The sequence below is a fragment of the Rhododendron vialii genome, chromosome 11a, assembly GCF_030253575.1.
Source record: "Rhododendron vialii isolate Sample 1 chromosome 11a, ASM3025357v1".
NCBI lineage: Eukaryota > Viridiplantae > Streptophyta > Magnoliopsida > Ericales > Ericaceae > Rhododendron > Rhododendron vialii.
In genome coordinates, this window is record NC_080567.1 from 34,063,509 (window position 1) to 34,080,755 (window position 17,247).

Here is a 17,247-nt window from a genome sequence, read left to right on the forward strand (position 1 = left end):
TTTTGTTCCATCCTCACAAAGTATAAACACAAGAAAGTAGTAAGACACCTCATTCTCATAACACAGAATTGAGGATTTCACAATTCAAATATTCACAACATTTTCCAAAGAGAATATGGCTGATGTGGTAAAAGGTCACTTACCTCATTTGTCGAGATGAATCAAATCTTATAGATGATAGGACATCACCAGATTCGTCGAGCAATTTGTTGAGATCAATCAATCATCATCTAAGTCCTCAGAATAATCGTCATCAAGGTCCTCAGAATAATCGTCATCAGAGTCCTCAGGATAATTGATAAGCCCTGACGAGTGTAAATATTTGGGCTTATCTTCCTTCGTTTTGGCACTCTTGCTTGCATATTTGTTCATTTTTGTTTAATGTTGCGCGCAAGATGCGTTTTTGTTGATCGATAGGTAATTGGAGTGAAAAGGGATGTTTCCAAGGCTTCCAATAATCCCCGGAGGAATCCGGATGTACTTGAGCATGCGAGAGGCCTCGAGAAGTCATTCCGAGTCCCAAACGAAGTGTCCAAAGCAGTGGAAGAACACTTGTAGCATCCCGAATGCCAAGAACAGCAGCAAAGCAAAACTGCACAATCCAGGGAGCACAGGGATCAATCCCCATGTCACCAGGGATCGATCCCCCAACCAGCAGCAAGATCCAGTTTTGTCCGGGATCAATCCCCCTTTCACTAGGGATCGATCCCCCTGTCCTGCGCGAACATTTTAATGGCAATTTTGTAATTTTTCTGTAAAGGGGTATATATACCAACTTAAGCCCGATTCTAGGGCATGGAATTTCTGCACTTTCTCTCTCTACTTCCATTAAAGCTAGCTCTCACCTCTCTCCTCATTCATGTCTTTTCGCCTTCATTAAAGTTGTAAGGAATTCTCTCATCTTCAAGGATCTTGTGTTTATTTCAAGTTTAATCAATGTTTAGTATTTTTCTTGTATTTACCCTTGCTCATTTCATGTCTTCTTTCGATATGTGTGAGTAGTGTAGTAAGGTTAGGTTGTGGGATGGTTAACATCCCGTAACCATGGGTATTTCTTGCTCTTCTCCCGTAAATCTTCATTTTCTAGCTTAAGCATGTTTTAGGGTTAATTTTATGTATCAAAACTTAGAGGTATTAACCTTCTTGATCAAATGTATGCAAGGGTTAAGCTACTTGCCACATTTGATGCTTGGAGCTATATCCCTCCATGTGTTTTCTAAATGTCTCAAAAGAACCCTAGCCATGCTTAACACTTTTGTTAAAAAGAGAAGAATCAAGCTTATCTTTGTGTTATGGGTGTTGATTATCCCTAAGCCTAGCCTTTAGTGTTAATCTTCAGTTAAAAAGCCATAGTTAGGTTAAGTAGCCAGTTTATCAAATCTCTCAGTTGGCTGTCTCAATGCCGAACATGGTTAACGGTCCTAATGCTAAAATCTCTACGCAAGCTAATTTCCAAACGAGTTATGGATGCGCTCCCTATGGATTCGACCCCGGACTTTCGGGTATTATGCTTTCAACCAACCTAGCCCTACGCTTGGGGTATTCAAATTACAACACACATTAAGATCGTAAGCATTTTTGGTGCCATTGCCGGGGAGCGCTTTCTTTTATAGCTTATTTTGGAGGTTGGCCAAATCATTGTAAGTATCTCGCTTTATTTTACTTTGTGTGATTTGTACTTAATCTAGCGAATACCTCTAACCTGACCCTCTCAAACGTGAGGTTTAACGAAGCTAGAGTGAGTACAAATTACCTTTTCTTTTATTGTCTTTTCTTATCGAGGTGGCGGCATAGCCCCTTGAAGTTGTTGTTAGGAGGCGTCATAGTCCCTCTTGTCTGTTTGCTTTATCCTTGTTGTCCATTGTTTCTCGAGACAGGGTTTAAAGTGTATGCGTGGTGGTCATTGTGATGCCTTTCGAAGCCCGAGTTCTAAAAGGCTTCATAGATCATTTTCTCCTCCGCGACCCTAAACTCCTCATCGGGTTCGAGCTAGGACACCACCACCCGTAAAAACTCCTTTTTCTGTAGGAACCCCTCCTCGAGAAAGAATGGCCAGAAACAGTGAAGGTGAGATTCCGCGGTTGTGCCTAAAAGGACTATGAGTGGCTATATGAATCTGGCCCGTACTACTCTGCACTCCACTATAATTCTTCCGGCTGCAACCGAGGCGAATACTTTCACCATGAAAATGCATCACATCAACATGATGCCATCGTTTTATGGAAAGGACAAGGAATACCCGTACACTCGTATGCGGGCATTTGAGGAATTGGTATCCACAATAGCATCCACGCCAACTCAGCTTGAATCTACAAAGCTAAAACTCTTCCCATTTTCTGTGAAAGATAAAGCCAAGATTTGGTTGAATAACATGATACCCCAATCTTTGGCAAATTGGGCTGATTTGTCTAAGACTTTTAACATGAAATTTTTTCCCCCACATCTCACAAAGGAACTCATGAATCAAATTCAAACTTTTAAACAAAAAAAGGGGGAATCATTTTATCAATATTGGGAGAGGTACAAGGATTTGCTAAACTCCATCCCAAATCATGGCTTACCAGTTTTTCAAAAGGTCGACATCTTACGGATAGCATGTGTGTCAGTGAAGTCATGGCTAAAACCCCTGATGCAGCGTGGGACTATATGTTCACAATTGAGCTTTTTTGTTTCCTTTTGTGTACAAATATCTTCACTCTTTGACTAATGGAGATAGCGCCTTGATGTTGAGATCCTTCACGTGTGTCTCTTCAACAACTAAGCAATCAATTCCCATGGTTCTCTAACAACTTCTTTCCTTTTTATTCAAAGCTGAACTTCTTACACGTTTATTTCATTTGTCATGCTCTGGCTCTTCCGTATAACCTGGCCTCCAATAACGTAGTTACCAAGAGCTGTAGAGACTTATTATAAGTCCTTCAATAACTAGTATTAAGACAAATTACTCCAATATACTATAGAAGATGTTATTTCAGTGACAACTAACTATACCGGTTCGCGTGTATAGAGTTGTTCTTGTTAAACATCCTTAGTTTTTTTACCCTATGTGGTTGGTTTGTAGGACCATGGATGTGGCTGCAACAATACACCATCTAGAAATGGCTCTTTCTTATGGTTGGCTGGTTCTTATGCTAACTAGCCTTTAGATTCGTTGGCGTTTGCTATACGGTCCTTGTAAATGTACAAGAGTTCCTAGCCCTTCGTAGTCAATATTGCGTAAAATGAGCTGTAACAACACAACAGATAGTTCCACTCTGTTAATGGGAAAGCCAAAATGTGCTTGGACATTGGCCTGAATGTCTGTTTTTTCCGACACTGTATCTGTGTATCATACAGTACTTCATCCTATGGTTTCTTTACCTATTCGCACCTGTGCAAGTGGGTGTCCCACTAGACTTTTATCTGCTTCTATTGTGGACTCTAATTAGCTGGAGCGAGTTAGAATGGTTGCAGCAGATTACAGTTCTAGATTTAAGTTGTATCTGATGTTGAATTTGTGTCGCTGTTAGACTGTCGATAAAGGGAAAAAACAGCATGTCTATTTACAGGAAGTTTCAGGAACCATAGAGTTAGCCCTTGCATGCTTTAGTTTTGCGCATTTATCAGACTGTGTGATGGAGCCTGGACATTGGTAGTTGACCATTTGCTTGCGAATCTAAATAACGATCCGCATGACTCCTCAGAATGTCATTGTTATTGATTGTGAGTAAGTTTTGAATGCGTTGGCTTTCTCTTTATTGTCATGGGCATTACAGCAGATTTTTCATTGGATTGTGAAGTAGCTCTTGTATTATACAATCATGTGACATGCATGCCAATTAAGGGTGGCCCACCCCTATTGTTATTATTTTGCCAACACATGTATTCTTTTTAGGTTTGAAGTGTTGTATTCTTTTTAGGTATTCTTCTCATATGTTCCTCCCAGGAAACGGCGGTGCCCATATAGGGATAGGGGGTTAGATGTGAGATTACAATGTAATTTTTATAAGACTAGTATATTTTCTGTGCAGCAACAAAATGTATTCTCATCCATGTTTCATTCTTATTGTGAGTTATAACCAATACTATGAAATGATATTAATTTCAAGTTTTTTAAAGTTAACTCCTATGGATAAGAGCTGGATTGATGTAAGGAATAGGCTAGACCCTACCTATATACAAGGGGTAGAAAAATTTGTAGAATTTGCTTATGATAAAAAGCATCCAGATTCAAAGATATATTGTCCTTGCAAGAAATGTGTGAACCTTATATTTGGGACAAGAAGTGGTGTGAAAGAACATTTAATTATAAATGGATTCAATACTAACTATACAAGATGGACAATTCACGGAGAGTCTTTAGCTTCATCTAGTAGAAATGAATCGGATGCAAATCAAAGCTCTTATTTTCAAGATGATATGATTGGTATGGTGCATGATGCATTTGGAGTTCCAATGCAAGATGGTGGGATTAGAGACGATGAAGGACTTGAAAGTATGGGGTTAGGGCCCGATAAGGAGACTAAGAAATTTTTTAAGCTGCTTGAAGATGCACAACGTGAGTTGTACCCCAATTGTAAGACATTCACAACTCTCTCTTATACAACTCATTTGTTGGACATAAAAGTGCTTGGTGGTTGGACTGATACCTCATATGATATGCCAGTTGAGCTATTGAGAAAAGAGTTTCCAATTCGTGAAACCTTACCCAAGTCATTTTCTGAAGCAAAGAAGTTTAATGAGGCCTTAGGCTTTAGTTACGAAAAAAATTGATGCGTATCCCAAGGATTGTATGTTGTTTTGGAAAGATAAAAAGGGGCTGCGCAACTTTGAAAAATGTGGAACATCACGATATAAAGAATCTACTGTCTTTTCAAATGATGGAACGGCCAAACTAACACAAATTCCTACAAAACAAGGCATTTTCCTTTAAAGTCAGCGCTTCAAAAGCTTTTCATGTCAGAGGAAACATCAAAACATATGAGATGGCCTGCAGAGGGGCGGACCAATGATGGTAAATGGAGGCACCCTGCTGATACACCTGCTTGGAAAACATTCGACAAAAAACAACCTGAATTTGCGAAAGACATTCGAAATATGAGATTGGGATTAGCAAGTATATTTGATTGGATATTTTGATTCGCCACAATATTGACCTGATGCATACCGAGAAGAATCTTGGAAAATATAATTGGGACACTACTCAATATTTTGGGGAAAACAAAGAACAATCTAAAGGCTCAACAAGACCTAAAGGTCATGCGTATACGCATGGCACTACATCCTCAGCAACGGCCTGTGAGAAAGTCTTTTTACCTCTTGGAAGTGTTTTTTTGGAAGTGCATGCATTTAACATAGCTACAAGTGTTTGCGCAATTGTAACTGTAATTGCAATTTGTGCTGGTTACTTAGGAATTTGCGCTATGCTATTTGTGCTGGTTACAAAAGTCACTTCAAATTACGTGAGGTACTCACTCACGTAATTGCTTGGATTAGAACACAACTGGCACACCTCCTTGACAACAGGAGGTTGAGAATACGAAGGAACTTGCCCTAAAGATAAGACACTATCAAGCTTACGAGACAAGTCACCTTAGCAGAGAGATAGCTCGAATCGCCAACATCATAAAGGCCACCTGATTTGGACAGGATAGGTGTGTTCCCACCACTCTACGTTGAGGCATAGTGTTGGGAATTTCCACTCAAAGTCTCAAAGAGATCCCACCCCTCATCCTTGGTTTTCATCATAAAAGTGCCCCCACACAAAGCATCAACCATCTGATGGAACCATAGATTAAATCCGTCATAGGAACTTTGAGCCCACTTCCTTGGCAAATTGTTTTTGACAAACTTTTAGAAACTATTGTTTTGTTACAGCTGGAACTTAGCACTGTACGATCCAAAGGACTCCCTCATAATACAATTGGGTTCTTGAGATTAATGGAGGTCCAGTTACACTAGTATCGGACTGTAGTGCTAATGTGTCTTGTTTGTATATTGAGCTATGTGGGAATGGAAGCTTTAGTCTTGGGTACTTTGTGAAGAACGACGTCCGATACGATTGAGTGTGTGGAGATCTCTAAACTAAATCAGCAAATTGAAGTGTCATTTTTGGGCACGTTGATGTCCCTGTGAGTGTACTCTGCTGCAACAGACATGTCATCATTTTTCGTTTTTCCGGAAAAAGAAAATTGTCTTCCAATCTCTGGAAGCATAGTTCATTTGGATAATATTTAAGTTTAGCAATGTAAGACATTGTGGTTCATTGGTTGTGGGGATAGTGAGCTCCCAAAGGCAAGAAGTGATGCTCTCCAGTCTCTAGTGGGGATCGTGTTAAAAATGAAAACAGTAAGTTAAGTGCTATGATACAAATCGGTGTCTACAATAGCCACAGTCCACAGAGCTACACTCAATTAGCCACATAGATGAACTGATGAAGTGCCTTGCTTCTTAGTGTTGTAGTTGATATAAGGAGTTGAGTCAAATCACTGTTGTAACAATTTGTGACCTTGATGGACTAGTTTAGTTGCATGATGTTTATAAAGGTATGGAAGAGTAATTGTTCAACAAATTGGAACGTACTCTTCTTTTATTGCGTAACATGACCAACTTCTTGAATTTAACTTCATTCTTTTCATTGCAGGTCTTGTGATGGCTTTAATTGGTTCTCTTCTCAGTGTACTTGTGGTATGCATAAACCTCTGATTCTATTTAGAACTGCGTGTTTTTACTTATACGAGTGAATACATTGCGTAATTGATACGTTGTCTTAGTGATCCTTAATAGGAACAATCTAGAGTGGATTATCCCTGAAGTTGTCCAGTAACATGTGGAATATCTTATGCTGGCAAAAAAAGAAAAAAGAAACTAGATCATTCGTGTTTTACTCTTTTTGGTTTTGTGAATTTTTTGATTCTGGTTGCCTCCCTGAATCCGCGGAGTAGGTCTCTTCAAGCAATGTTATGGCATGATCTAGGTTCGAGGAATTGCCTAGATTGACTACTAATTTAAGCTGATTTGATTGAGGTTATTTACCCTCACACAAATTCAACCAGAAAGTCAAAGAAGTAATTTTATATGAAAATTGAAGTTCAAAAGTACCAAGTCTTATCGTTCTGATAAAACTCAATTCAACTGAACTTAAGAAGCCTAGACTCAATTAGTTGGGGTCAGGAAATTTGCGTCCATTTTCTACAGACTACTATGTTCGTACGTTGTTAAGGCTAAGGCAGTCTTGAAACAAAGAGAAATTTCACATTATGTCTAGAAAATTTTGAAAACCTTGGGATGCAGTGGCAAGAGATGCTTTATGAAAACCTTGGATAACATCGTTTTTGTTGAATCAAGAATCTTAATATTCTTAACGATAACCAAGTTGTAATCACAAAAGGTGAAAGCTAAGATAAAAACGACAGTGATGCATTTAAACCTTTGTTAGATGATGGATCTATTTGTATCTAGTGTAATTATGTGTCTTATCATGTAATTAGTTTAAGTATCTAGAACCGTACTGTAATTATTATATAGCTTGTACATATATATTTTACGTTGAATGAAATTAACCCTAATAAGTTTTCTCTCTATTACGATTACCCTAAAACTGAACATGGTATCAGAGCTAAAGTTTCGGAGGCTTTTCCCCTTTATTTGTGCCATAGTTGCACTTTATTTCATTGTGATTCGTGTGTTCCGAATCCTTTGTTGACCTCTCCACGTGCGAGTCAGGGGTCGCACGTGCGGGGGAGTATTGGGATTTGTCCCACATCGGTTAAATATCTCCTCCAAAACTAGTATATGAGCTTGGGCAGCCTCTCCACTCTTTGCCAATTGGTTTGGAGTTGGATGCTTTAACATGCAGAACGATCAGAAGTGGGAGCTTGTAACATAGCACCCCTTCTGCTCTCCTCCTGTTGAACAATGGCATAGGCCTCTCCTAAAGATGGAAACGGAACACGACCCAACACCTGCACTCTAATTGGATCATACTCCACATCAAGACCAGCAAGAAAGTCATACACACGTTCTTTCTCTATTCTTTTTAACCAAGCACCAGCATCAACGGAACAGACTGCCTGAAACCCCTGATAATAATCAAATTCTTGCCAAGCCCTACTGAGATCAGCAAAGTAAACAGCAACAGATCGATTGTGTTGATCCATAGTACGAAGTCGCTTTCGCAACTCAAAACACTGAGCATCATTGCCCTGCTGAGAATAAGTCTGTTTGGCAATAGTCCAAATCTGATATGGAGTGTTAAGAAGCAAAAAAGGACTACGAATATCAGCCTTCATAGAATTAAACAACCAAGTCATGGCTAAAGATCGACGAGACTTAAACATCTTGAGTTCAACATCAGTAGTAGGCTCAGTAACAAGGCCTTCAATGAACTCAGACATCCCTTTAGCTTCAATAGCTAATGTGAAAGTACGAGACCAAAGTAAATAATTTGTGCCATCCAGTTTGATGGGACAAATATCCAGTGAAAAGTTATCCAGAGTCCCTGCACGACTCAACTCATCCTTGCCACTAGCGGAAGCCTGTTTTTTCTCTTCTGACATCTTGAAAGCAGAACAATAATGCCAAATAAACAATAAACAATGTTTCCAGCAACTTTAGAACTCCAAAAATAATAAATAACGGTTCCAAAAGCCCTAGAACCTCAAAAAAATCAACTGAATACCTTCGAATCTGACTGAAACAATGTTGAAACTTCGTGAGAGAAGAAAAAATAGATCCGATCGGCGAGGAAAAAAAAACGGCGACCGTAGCGGATCTGATCGGAGCACTATTCACACGAGTACTGTTCATGAACACTGTTCACTCGATTACTGTTCACGCGATTACTGTTCACGGGAAGTACTGTTCACGCAGCAACAAGAAGAACATCGTAGGTCGCCCAGGGTTCTATCGCTCTGATACCATGTTTCAGAGTTTAATACCTTGTCAGATTCTGGGTTCAGTACAGGAGTTCAGTCACCTTCTGAATCTGTTGGCGGTTTCTCTCAGGGGGAGATGCAAGCTCTCAGGCGTCTTATGGCTCGGGCTGATTCTTCCTCTACTATAGCTCCTACTTCCACAGTAGCTCCTACTGCATCCTATTTTGCTCATTCAGGTATTCCAGCTAGTGCATTTACTGCCTCCTCCGGTATTCCTTGGATTATCGATTCTGGTGCTTCAGATCATATGACAGGTTGTTCCTCTGTTTTTGATTCCTATTCTACTTATTCTGGTAAGGATAAGGTTCGAATTGCCGATAGGTCGTTCTCTGCTATTTCAGGGAAAGGTTCCGTTCGCTATTCTCCCTCTATCTCTCTCTCTTCAGTCCTCCATATTCCAAACTTTGCCACTAACCTTTTTTCAGTTAGTAGTTTTACCCATTCTGCAAACTGTTCCGTGACATTTTTTCCTACTCACTGTATCTTTCAGGAATTGGAAACGGGGAAGGTGATTGGCAGTGGTAAAGCACATGGTGGTATCTATTATCTGGAGCATGGACCTCATCCATCTCAGCCATCTTTATCATGTGGACAAGCTCTACAGGCAGATATGAGTTCCACTCTTTCTTTGTTACATCGGTGGCACCGTAGATTGGGTCATCCCTCGTTTAGGATATTAGAGAAACTCTTTCCTATTTTAGTTAAACATTGTCCTAGGGATCAGTTTTTTTTGTGAAGCCTGTGAGTTTGGAAAACATAAACGCTCTTTTTATGCACCTATTAATAAACGAAGTGATTCTCCATTTATGGTTATCCACTCTGATGTTTAAGGTCATTCTCCTGTTACTTCTTTAAAGGGCTATCGATGGTTTGTTACTTTTATTGATTGTTATTCTCGTGCCACATGGGTGTACTTACTCCATTCAAAAAATGAAGTATTTTCCTGTTTCAAATCTTTTCATAAGATGGGGTGCACTCAGTTTAATACAAATATTAAAATTCTTCGGAGTGATAATGGGACTGAGTATATTGATAAGATTTTTCGGACATATCTAGATGATAATGGTATTATTTTTCAAACGACTTGCGTTGACACTCCACAACAAAATGGAGTCGCTGAGCGTAAAAATCGTCATCTTGCTGAGGTGGCTCGATCCCTTTTGTTCACTATGAATGTTCCCAAATACTTATGGAGAGAAGCTATTTTAACTGCCACATATCTTATCAACCGTATGCCATCCAGTGTCCTTAATTTTAAAACACCCATTGAGTGCCTGCCAAGCAGTTGTCAAGTTACGACTCTTCCACCGAGGGTGTTTGGTTGTGTGTGTTTTGTTCATGCCCAAAAACCTTCTGGGGGCAAGCTAGGACATAAAGCCCATAAGTGTACTTTTGTTGGGTACTCTCCTACCCAAAAAGGCTATAAGTGTTACGATCCTTATTCGAGAAAGATGTTTGTCTCTATGGATGTTACCTTTTGGGAAACAGAGGTTTTTTATTCTCCCTCCAAACCATCTCTTCAGGGGGAGCATCAGCAGGAGGAAGAGATGTTTACCTTTTATATTCATAGTGAGGGGGAGAAATTTTTCTATGATCATAGAGAGGGGGAAAAGGAAAACACTGGAGAGGAACCAGTATCTGTTGAAAGGGAAACACATGATATTGGTGGTGACATTGAGGAACAATTACCTGCACGACGACGACTACAGGGAGCTGGCTTACAGAGGTATGCTAGACGGAAAAATGGAAAGTCTTCATGTACGTTACCACCTTGTCAATCACAATCACCCACTCTAGTTCCAGATTCCTCAGCTGACTCTTCTGGTAATGATTCTTCTCTTATTGAACCTCCTCCTATGGATCCTGACAATGTTCCTATTGCTATTCGAAAAGGTGTTAGATCTTGTACTCAACATCCTATCTCACAGTTTGTTTCTTATGACCGTTTGTCTCCTTCGTACCATGCCTTTGTCTCTTCTCTTTCCTCTATATCTATTCCACAGAATTGGCAAGATGCATTCAAGATACCTAAGTGGAAATGAGCTATGGTAGAAGAGATGACAGCTTTGAAAAAGAATGGCACCTGGGATCTAGTGTCACTTCCAGGAGGGAAGAAACCAGTGGGCTGCAAGTGGGTGTTCACTATTAAACAAAAGGCTGATGGTACAGTTGAGAGATACAAGGCAAGACTGGTTGCCAGAGGTTTTACTCAAACTTATGGTATTGACTATGAGGAGACGTTTGCTCCGGTAGAGAAGATGAATTCTGTGCGAGCTCTCCTCTCGTGTGCTGCCCACTTGGATTGGCCTCTTCAACAGTTTGATGTGAAAAATGCATTCCTCCATGGTGATTTAGAGGAGGAAGTTTATATGGATATTCCACCAGGTTTCTCTTCTCCTGCAAGTGAAGGAAAGGTGTGTAGATTGAAGAAGGCACTTTATGGGCTGAAACAGTCACCTAGAGCTTGGTTTGGCAGGTTTTCTAAGGCTATGTTAAGTTTTGGTTACAAGCAAAGCCATGCAGATCATACGATGTTCATCCGGCGAAGTAATGGTAAGATTGCTGTCCTTATTATTTATGTTGATGACATAATAATGACAGGCAATGATGTGAGTGAGATTCATAACCTTAAGTCTCGTCTAGCTCAGGAGTTCGAGATTAAGGACTTGGGATCATTGAGATACTTTCTTGGAATGGAAGTAGCGAAGTCTGATAGAGGTATTTTTATTTCCCAACGCAAGTATATACTTGATTTTTTGGAAGAAACAGGTATGTTGGGCTGTAGACCTGCAGATTCTCCTATTGAGGCAAATCATCATCTTAGTAGAGATGTGGGGGAGCGTACTGATAAGGAGAGGTATCAGCGACTTGTGGGTCGACTAATATACTTGGCCCACACTCGACCCGATATTACTTATGCCGTAGGTGTTATTAGTCAGTTTATGCATGATCCTCGTACATCACATCTAGATGCAGTTTATCGTATTTTGAGGTATCTGAAATCAGCTCCAGGAAAAGGAATTCTATTCTCTAATCATGGCCATTTGCGATTGGAGGCATTCACTGATGCTGACTGGGCTGGTTCTGTGGATGATAGGCGCTCTACTTCTGGCTATTGCACTTTCCTTGGGGGTAATCTGATTACCTGGCGAAGTAAGAAGCAATCGGTAGTCGTTAGGTCTAGCGCAGAAGCTGAATATAGAGCTATGGCTCATGGTGTTTGCGAGCTCTTGTGGCTCCAAACTTTGTTACTTGATTTGGGGTTTGCTGACAGTGTTCCGATGAAACTCTACTGCGACAATAAAGCTGCCATTAACATTGCTCATAATCCCGTTCAGCATGACAGAACGAAGCACATAGAGATTGATCGACACTTCATCAAGGAAAAATTGAATGAGAGTTTGATATGTATGCCGTTTGTGAGATCTGGAGATCAGTTAGCTGATATATTCACAAAAGGGCTGGGTAGCAAGAGTTTTCATCCTATTGTGTTCAAGTTGGGCTTGATTGATATCTTCGCACCAACTTGAGGGGGAGTGTTAGATGATGGATCTATTTGTATCTAGTGTAATTATGTGTCTTATCATGTAATTAGTTTAAGTATCTAGGACCGTAGTGTAATTATTATATAACTTGTACATATATATTTTACGTTGAATGAAATTAACCCTAATGAGTTTTCTCTCTATTACGATTACCCTAAAACTGAACAACCTTCGTAAAGATTGTACATCATCACCAACTTCTCCTGATGTTGGTTGTCTTTGGTTTGTTGCGACTTTTTCTTGGTTAATTTCTCTAGGTACATAAATTCTTTAGTATGTGTTACGCTGATCAAAGGTGCATTTTGGTATTATTCAGGCGGTGATAATGCCAGCTTTGTGTTTTCTTAGAATTGTAAAGAAGCCGACAACAACTCAGGTTAGATTCCTCAATTTGAAGTTCATGTTTGTGGAAATTAAGACTCTCTCTCCATCAATGGGAGCAACCAAAAAGAAAACTGCTATCAGTGAGGATCACGTTTAAGGATCAAGAATTTATCAATATGAAAGCTGTTGAAATGGTTTCATGGTCTCTTTTGGTTATGAAGCTGGAAATCTTTTCTTAAGGAAAGACGTAATTGTCATGACATCCACACAAAGTACGAGCATGCTGTAGATAACAACTCTTTGTATTTTGCGGTCATTACTTGATAATTTTCTTTGAAGCTTTTAAGGGATTGTGTCAATGTGACCATAACCTGAGCATGATAATACTAGATTCTAGTAGCCTATGTTTGGTAATATGACTTCTTCTTAAGCCCCGCTTCCCCTCCCTCCCCGAACATGTAAAAGTCGGAGTAGAGTAGAATCTTATCAATTGAAGAACCAATATGCAACCGTGGCAGCTTATATGAAAAGTGCATGACACCCTTTGCCTCCATCACCAAATGGAGATGGAAATGGAAATGGAGATCACACACCATCACTAATGGAGCACAATGGACAGGTTTAGTGGTACATCAAGTGTTTTTTTGCAGTTTTAATCAAGAAGTTAATAGTTTTAGTTTGTTTGTATAGTATGTGTAAGTGTTTTTTTTGGAAGTGCATGCATTTAACATAGCTGGAAGTGTTTGCGCATAGTATTAATCAACAAGTGTTTTATATATACGTCTAATGGTCAATTTCTTGCATTTGCATGTTCATAACATAGGCGAGCATGCACAATAGGAATGATGGGAAATCTTATTTATTATGCCAACCGTTTTGGGTCTTTTTGTATGGAAGATTTGCAACCAAAAGTCATTTTATTTGTTGCGATTAGTTTGATCTATTGTTTTTGGAGATAAGGAATTAGAACCTGTATTTTGTCGTTTTGGTTTTTGATCTCCACATTGCATTCGATGCCTTGCACTCTTGCATGTTTTATGATTATGTTATGTAATGACTCGGTAGACACGATACATGTGTCTAGAAGATTTAGTTTTATTATATGTAACTTGCATTTTGGTACAATTGAACTTCAAATTGTTTTTGTCAACTATACAGTTTGATGTACGGAAAATAGTGGATTGTGACAAAAATGGGCTCAGGTTTATCTGAAAATGGACGGATCATGATTAAATTTTAAATTTTTACCGATTTGTTGAAAATGCCGGCGAAAGAATTAAACAAAAAAATATATAAACGGCTTTTTACAAATGCCGGTAAAGGGTTATAACATTTGTGGCATTTGACTAATGCCGGGTATAGATTCTTTTCCGGCAGTTCTACAAACTGCCGCTAATAGTTGTATATTCATCTATTTTATTACTGGCATTTGTTAAATGCCGGGAAAAGTAAGAAAAACGCCGGTTTTATTTCCGGCATTTATACAAATGCCGTTTTTGTATTACCGACACTTTTGTAGATGGCATTATCTAATTTCGCCAACAAATGCCGGGAATAGTTTTACCGGCGTTTTTTTGACCTATACCAGCATTTATTAAATGCCGGAAAAAGTGTAATTTGGGGTAGTGTATATAGGAACAATTTCTTAATAAGAATTAAAGGGGCAAGTCATACGCGGTATAGTTGTTTTTTATCAGTGAAATTGTGGTGTCCATTTATGACAGATCTAGTTTTGATAAGTAATAAGTTGCTAGTAAGCCCTTAATTTCCTGTTACTCATTTGATAAGATACAATAAATAGTTCAAATAGTTCTTTTAGTTAACTCCTAAAGTGCATGCTACGTTAGCATTGCTGCTGACCACAATTACAATGTAGACAATGCTGATTCTCATGTAAAAGAAAGAGCATCCTCCAATCTGCCTCACGGGACATGTACCAAGTTCTTTCGTTTGCATTATATGGCTATCTTCCTCACGGGATAACACCGAGTTGGAGCGAGGGGGAAAAATGGCTATCTTCCGGCGAGGCTGCTGGAACAGGTTTTGTGCACTTTGGCTCGCCTCTTTGATGTCGCCGGAGGAGATGGCGAGTCTCCTGGAGATGCTCTCAGAGGCAGAGTGCAATTTTAGCGTGAAGACTTTAGATAGAAGGGAGATAGTGTAATTTTAGCACCGAGGGCTCCGCTCCGCTACATGTACAGTCACTTTTGGACTGCAACTGGGGTTTTGTACGAACTCCGAAAACAAACTGCCGCATATTCCACTTTCACGGTCCGGCTAACCAGTGCTACTGTGCACCGGTTAATTATATCAATTATTCTACCGCAACATTTATTTACATATCTATACTCAATAACAAATGTGGATTTGTGAATGAATGTATAAATAGTCCTGCTATGAGCAGGGACAATCCGCAAAGACAAATGCATTTGGCTCCATTTGGATCCCGAAAAAATCTAGAAAAATATTCATAAATTTTTGAATATTATTTTATAGGACTCTGTAAAAAATCAGCTCCAGCGGATATCGATAAGTATTACTTTTGGATTCGTACGTTTCGCTCCTACGAATCCAAAAGTAATACTTACCGATATCCCCTAGAGCTGATTTTTTACAGGGCCCTATAAAATAATATTCAAAAATTTATGGATATTTTTCTAGATTTTTTCGGGATCCAAATGGAACCAAATGCGTTTGTCTCTGCGGATTGTCCCTGCTACATAAATGGATGTGATGTTAGAATTTTCCTAATTATAAATCAGCTTAATTGGATATCATTAAGTGCCTGATCGGAACCTTTTTATCTTGAAAAGAATGGATCCGAAACACGGGATCAAATCCATTGTAACCCATGGACCGAGAGTTATATGGGTTCCGATCAAGCACTTAATGATATTCAGTTAAGCTAATTTTTTGCACAGCTATTCTACTCGACGAGCTCTACAAAGTGAACGCTTTCGATCATCAGAGCGAGACCGGAATGGGCTCATAAATGAATACAGCAGCCCCCCGTCCCAAACAATGTGCACCTTTTCCGCTTTGGGATTCTTCATGATTGTTGTACTCTTTTAGTCAGTTTTGGGATTCTTCCCGATGAAAACTCCTAAACAATGACATAACACTGCACTTTTAGAAGTATTTTATATGTTTGTCCTTAGTTTTGTACTGTAATTAATTACAAAATAATCATTAAACTAAAATTGGGCGGTTTCTTTTTTCCCATTCAGGCGCCATTTCTCCTCCATTTTCTTTTCACCGTTTTGCTTCTGAACTCGTCGACTTGGGCTGCGATCTTTTAAACTTATAAGTTTAGAATTTATTTAGTTATTTTATTCTTAATAATTTTTTGTTTAGTTTTTCGAAGCAGTTTCAGGGGTTGAATCGAAAAAATATAAAAATATGGATCGATGTTAAAAAAATTTAAATAAGACGGCATTTAAGCTCAAAAGATAACTGTTTGATATTTTTTTCGTCTTTAGTAAACTCTTTTTGTGTTTTTGGTCATAATTTTGTACTCTTTAGGCTCCTCTCATTGAGATAGAAGATTAATCCAAAAAAAAATCACATGAATCTAACAAAACTTTAAAAAATATATATATGATCAAAAAAATAAGATTTTCGCACCAATTCAAACGGATTGAAAATTGGAGCACTTAATTTTTTGTCTTTATTCAGTTTTTTTTCCCTTTTTTAGTTTTACGTCAAAGTTATTTTTGTACACTATTGCTTAGTACCATTTTGTGAGACTCCAGAGTGCCCTTTCCGACACTAGATTGAGTTAATTTTTTTTAAGAACAGTAAATAAAGAATTTTAAACAAAATGAGTGGTTTCGAATCTTTCGATCATTTATTTGGGACCCGTAATAGGCCCCAAAAGAGTATGTACATGCTGGTACAATTTTTTCCTGTACCAATAGCATAGTTGTTTTTTTCCCTTAAAAAAGGGGAAATTTTTCAGTGCCCACTCGGTAGATTCAGGCCGTCCATTTCGAATTTAGAGAGAGAAAGAGGAGAGAGAGTAGTTCAATCTGGACCATCTAATACACTTTTAGACGGCTCGAATGCGTTGCTCGAGTATCACATCAGCCAGGTAACGTGATATCCACTCGGCACTCAGAAATTTCTCCATCAAAAAGAGTTGCTTGAGATTGGAGAGTAAAAGCAAAAAGAAAAGTGGAAAGGTTAATGTTGTAATTTGGCTTTAGAACTTCAAACTTTTCAACCTTTTTCAACCTGCAAGCTGAAGCAGAAAGTCTACACACACATACAATCTGTGCATAGATTGTGCACAGATTTTGCTGTGGAGTCCACCACGGGTCCCACACAAATCATCCAAGCCGTTCATTAAATGTAAAATATTTTTTCAAGGGTCTTCGTAAAAAATAATCTCAATCCGATACCTATAGGTGCTCGATCCAATCATACAACTTTTCATTATCTGAAAATCTGAATGAAAAGTTAGA

General features: G+C 38.9%; 1 protein-coding gene, 1 long non-coding RNA gene and 1 other non-coding gene across 7 annotated transcripts in view; all 3 read right to left on the reverse strand.

Moving 5' to 3' along the window:
* Window positions 1-204: 204 nt before the first annotated feature.
* The window catches only part of LOC131307263 (disease resistance protein At4g27190-like), a 56,917-nt gene continuing 39,874 nt past the window's right edge, over window positions 205-17,247 (reverse strand). For all 5 annotated transcript variants that reach the window (XM_058333678.1, XM_058333675.1, XM_058333676.1 and 2 more), the window contains one exon: window positions 205-274. In XM_058333678.1, coding sequence (XP_058189661.1) covers window positions 220-274 — 55 coding nt within the window. In that variant the 3' untranslated portion in view covers window positions 205-219. The remainder of the gene's footprint in view (window positions 275-17,247) is intronic.
* LOC131309001 (small nucleolar RNA R71) lies at window positions 2,453-2,559 on the reverse strand. Its single transcript, XR_009194674.1, has one exon. It is a non-coding gene; the product is annotated as a small nucleolar RNA R71 (small nucleolar RNA).
* LOC131307276 (uncharacterized) lies at window positions 4,261-14,740 on the reverse strand. The gene is made up of 3 exons (XR_009194063.1): window positions 13,604-14,740; window positions 12,630-12,845; window positions 4,261-7,408 (listed from the first exon to the last, which is right to left on the reverse strand). It is a non-coding gene; the product is annotated as an uncharacterized LOC131307276 (long non-coding RNA).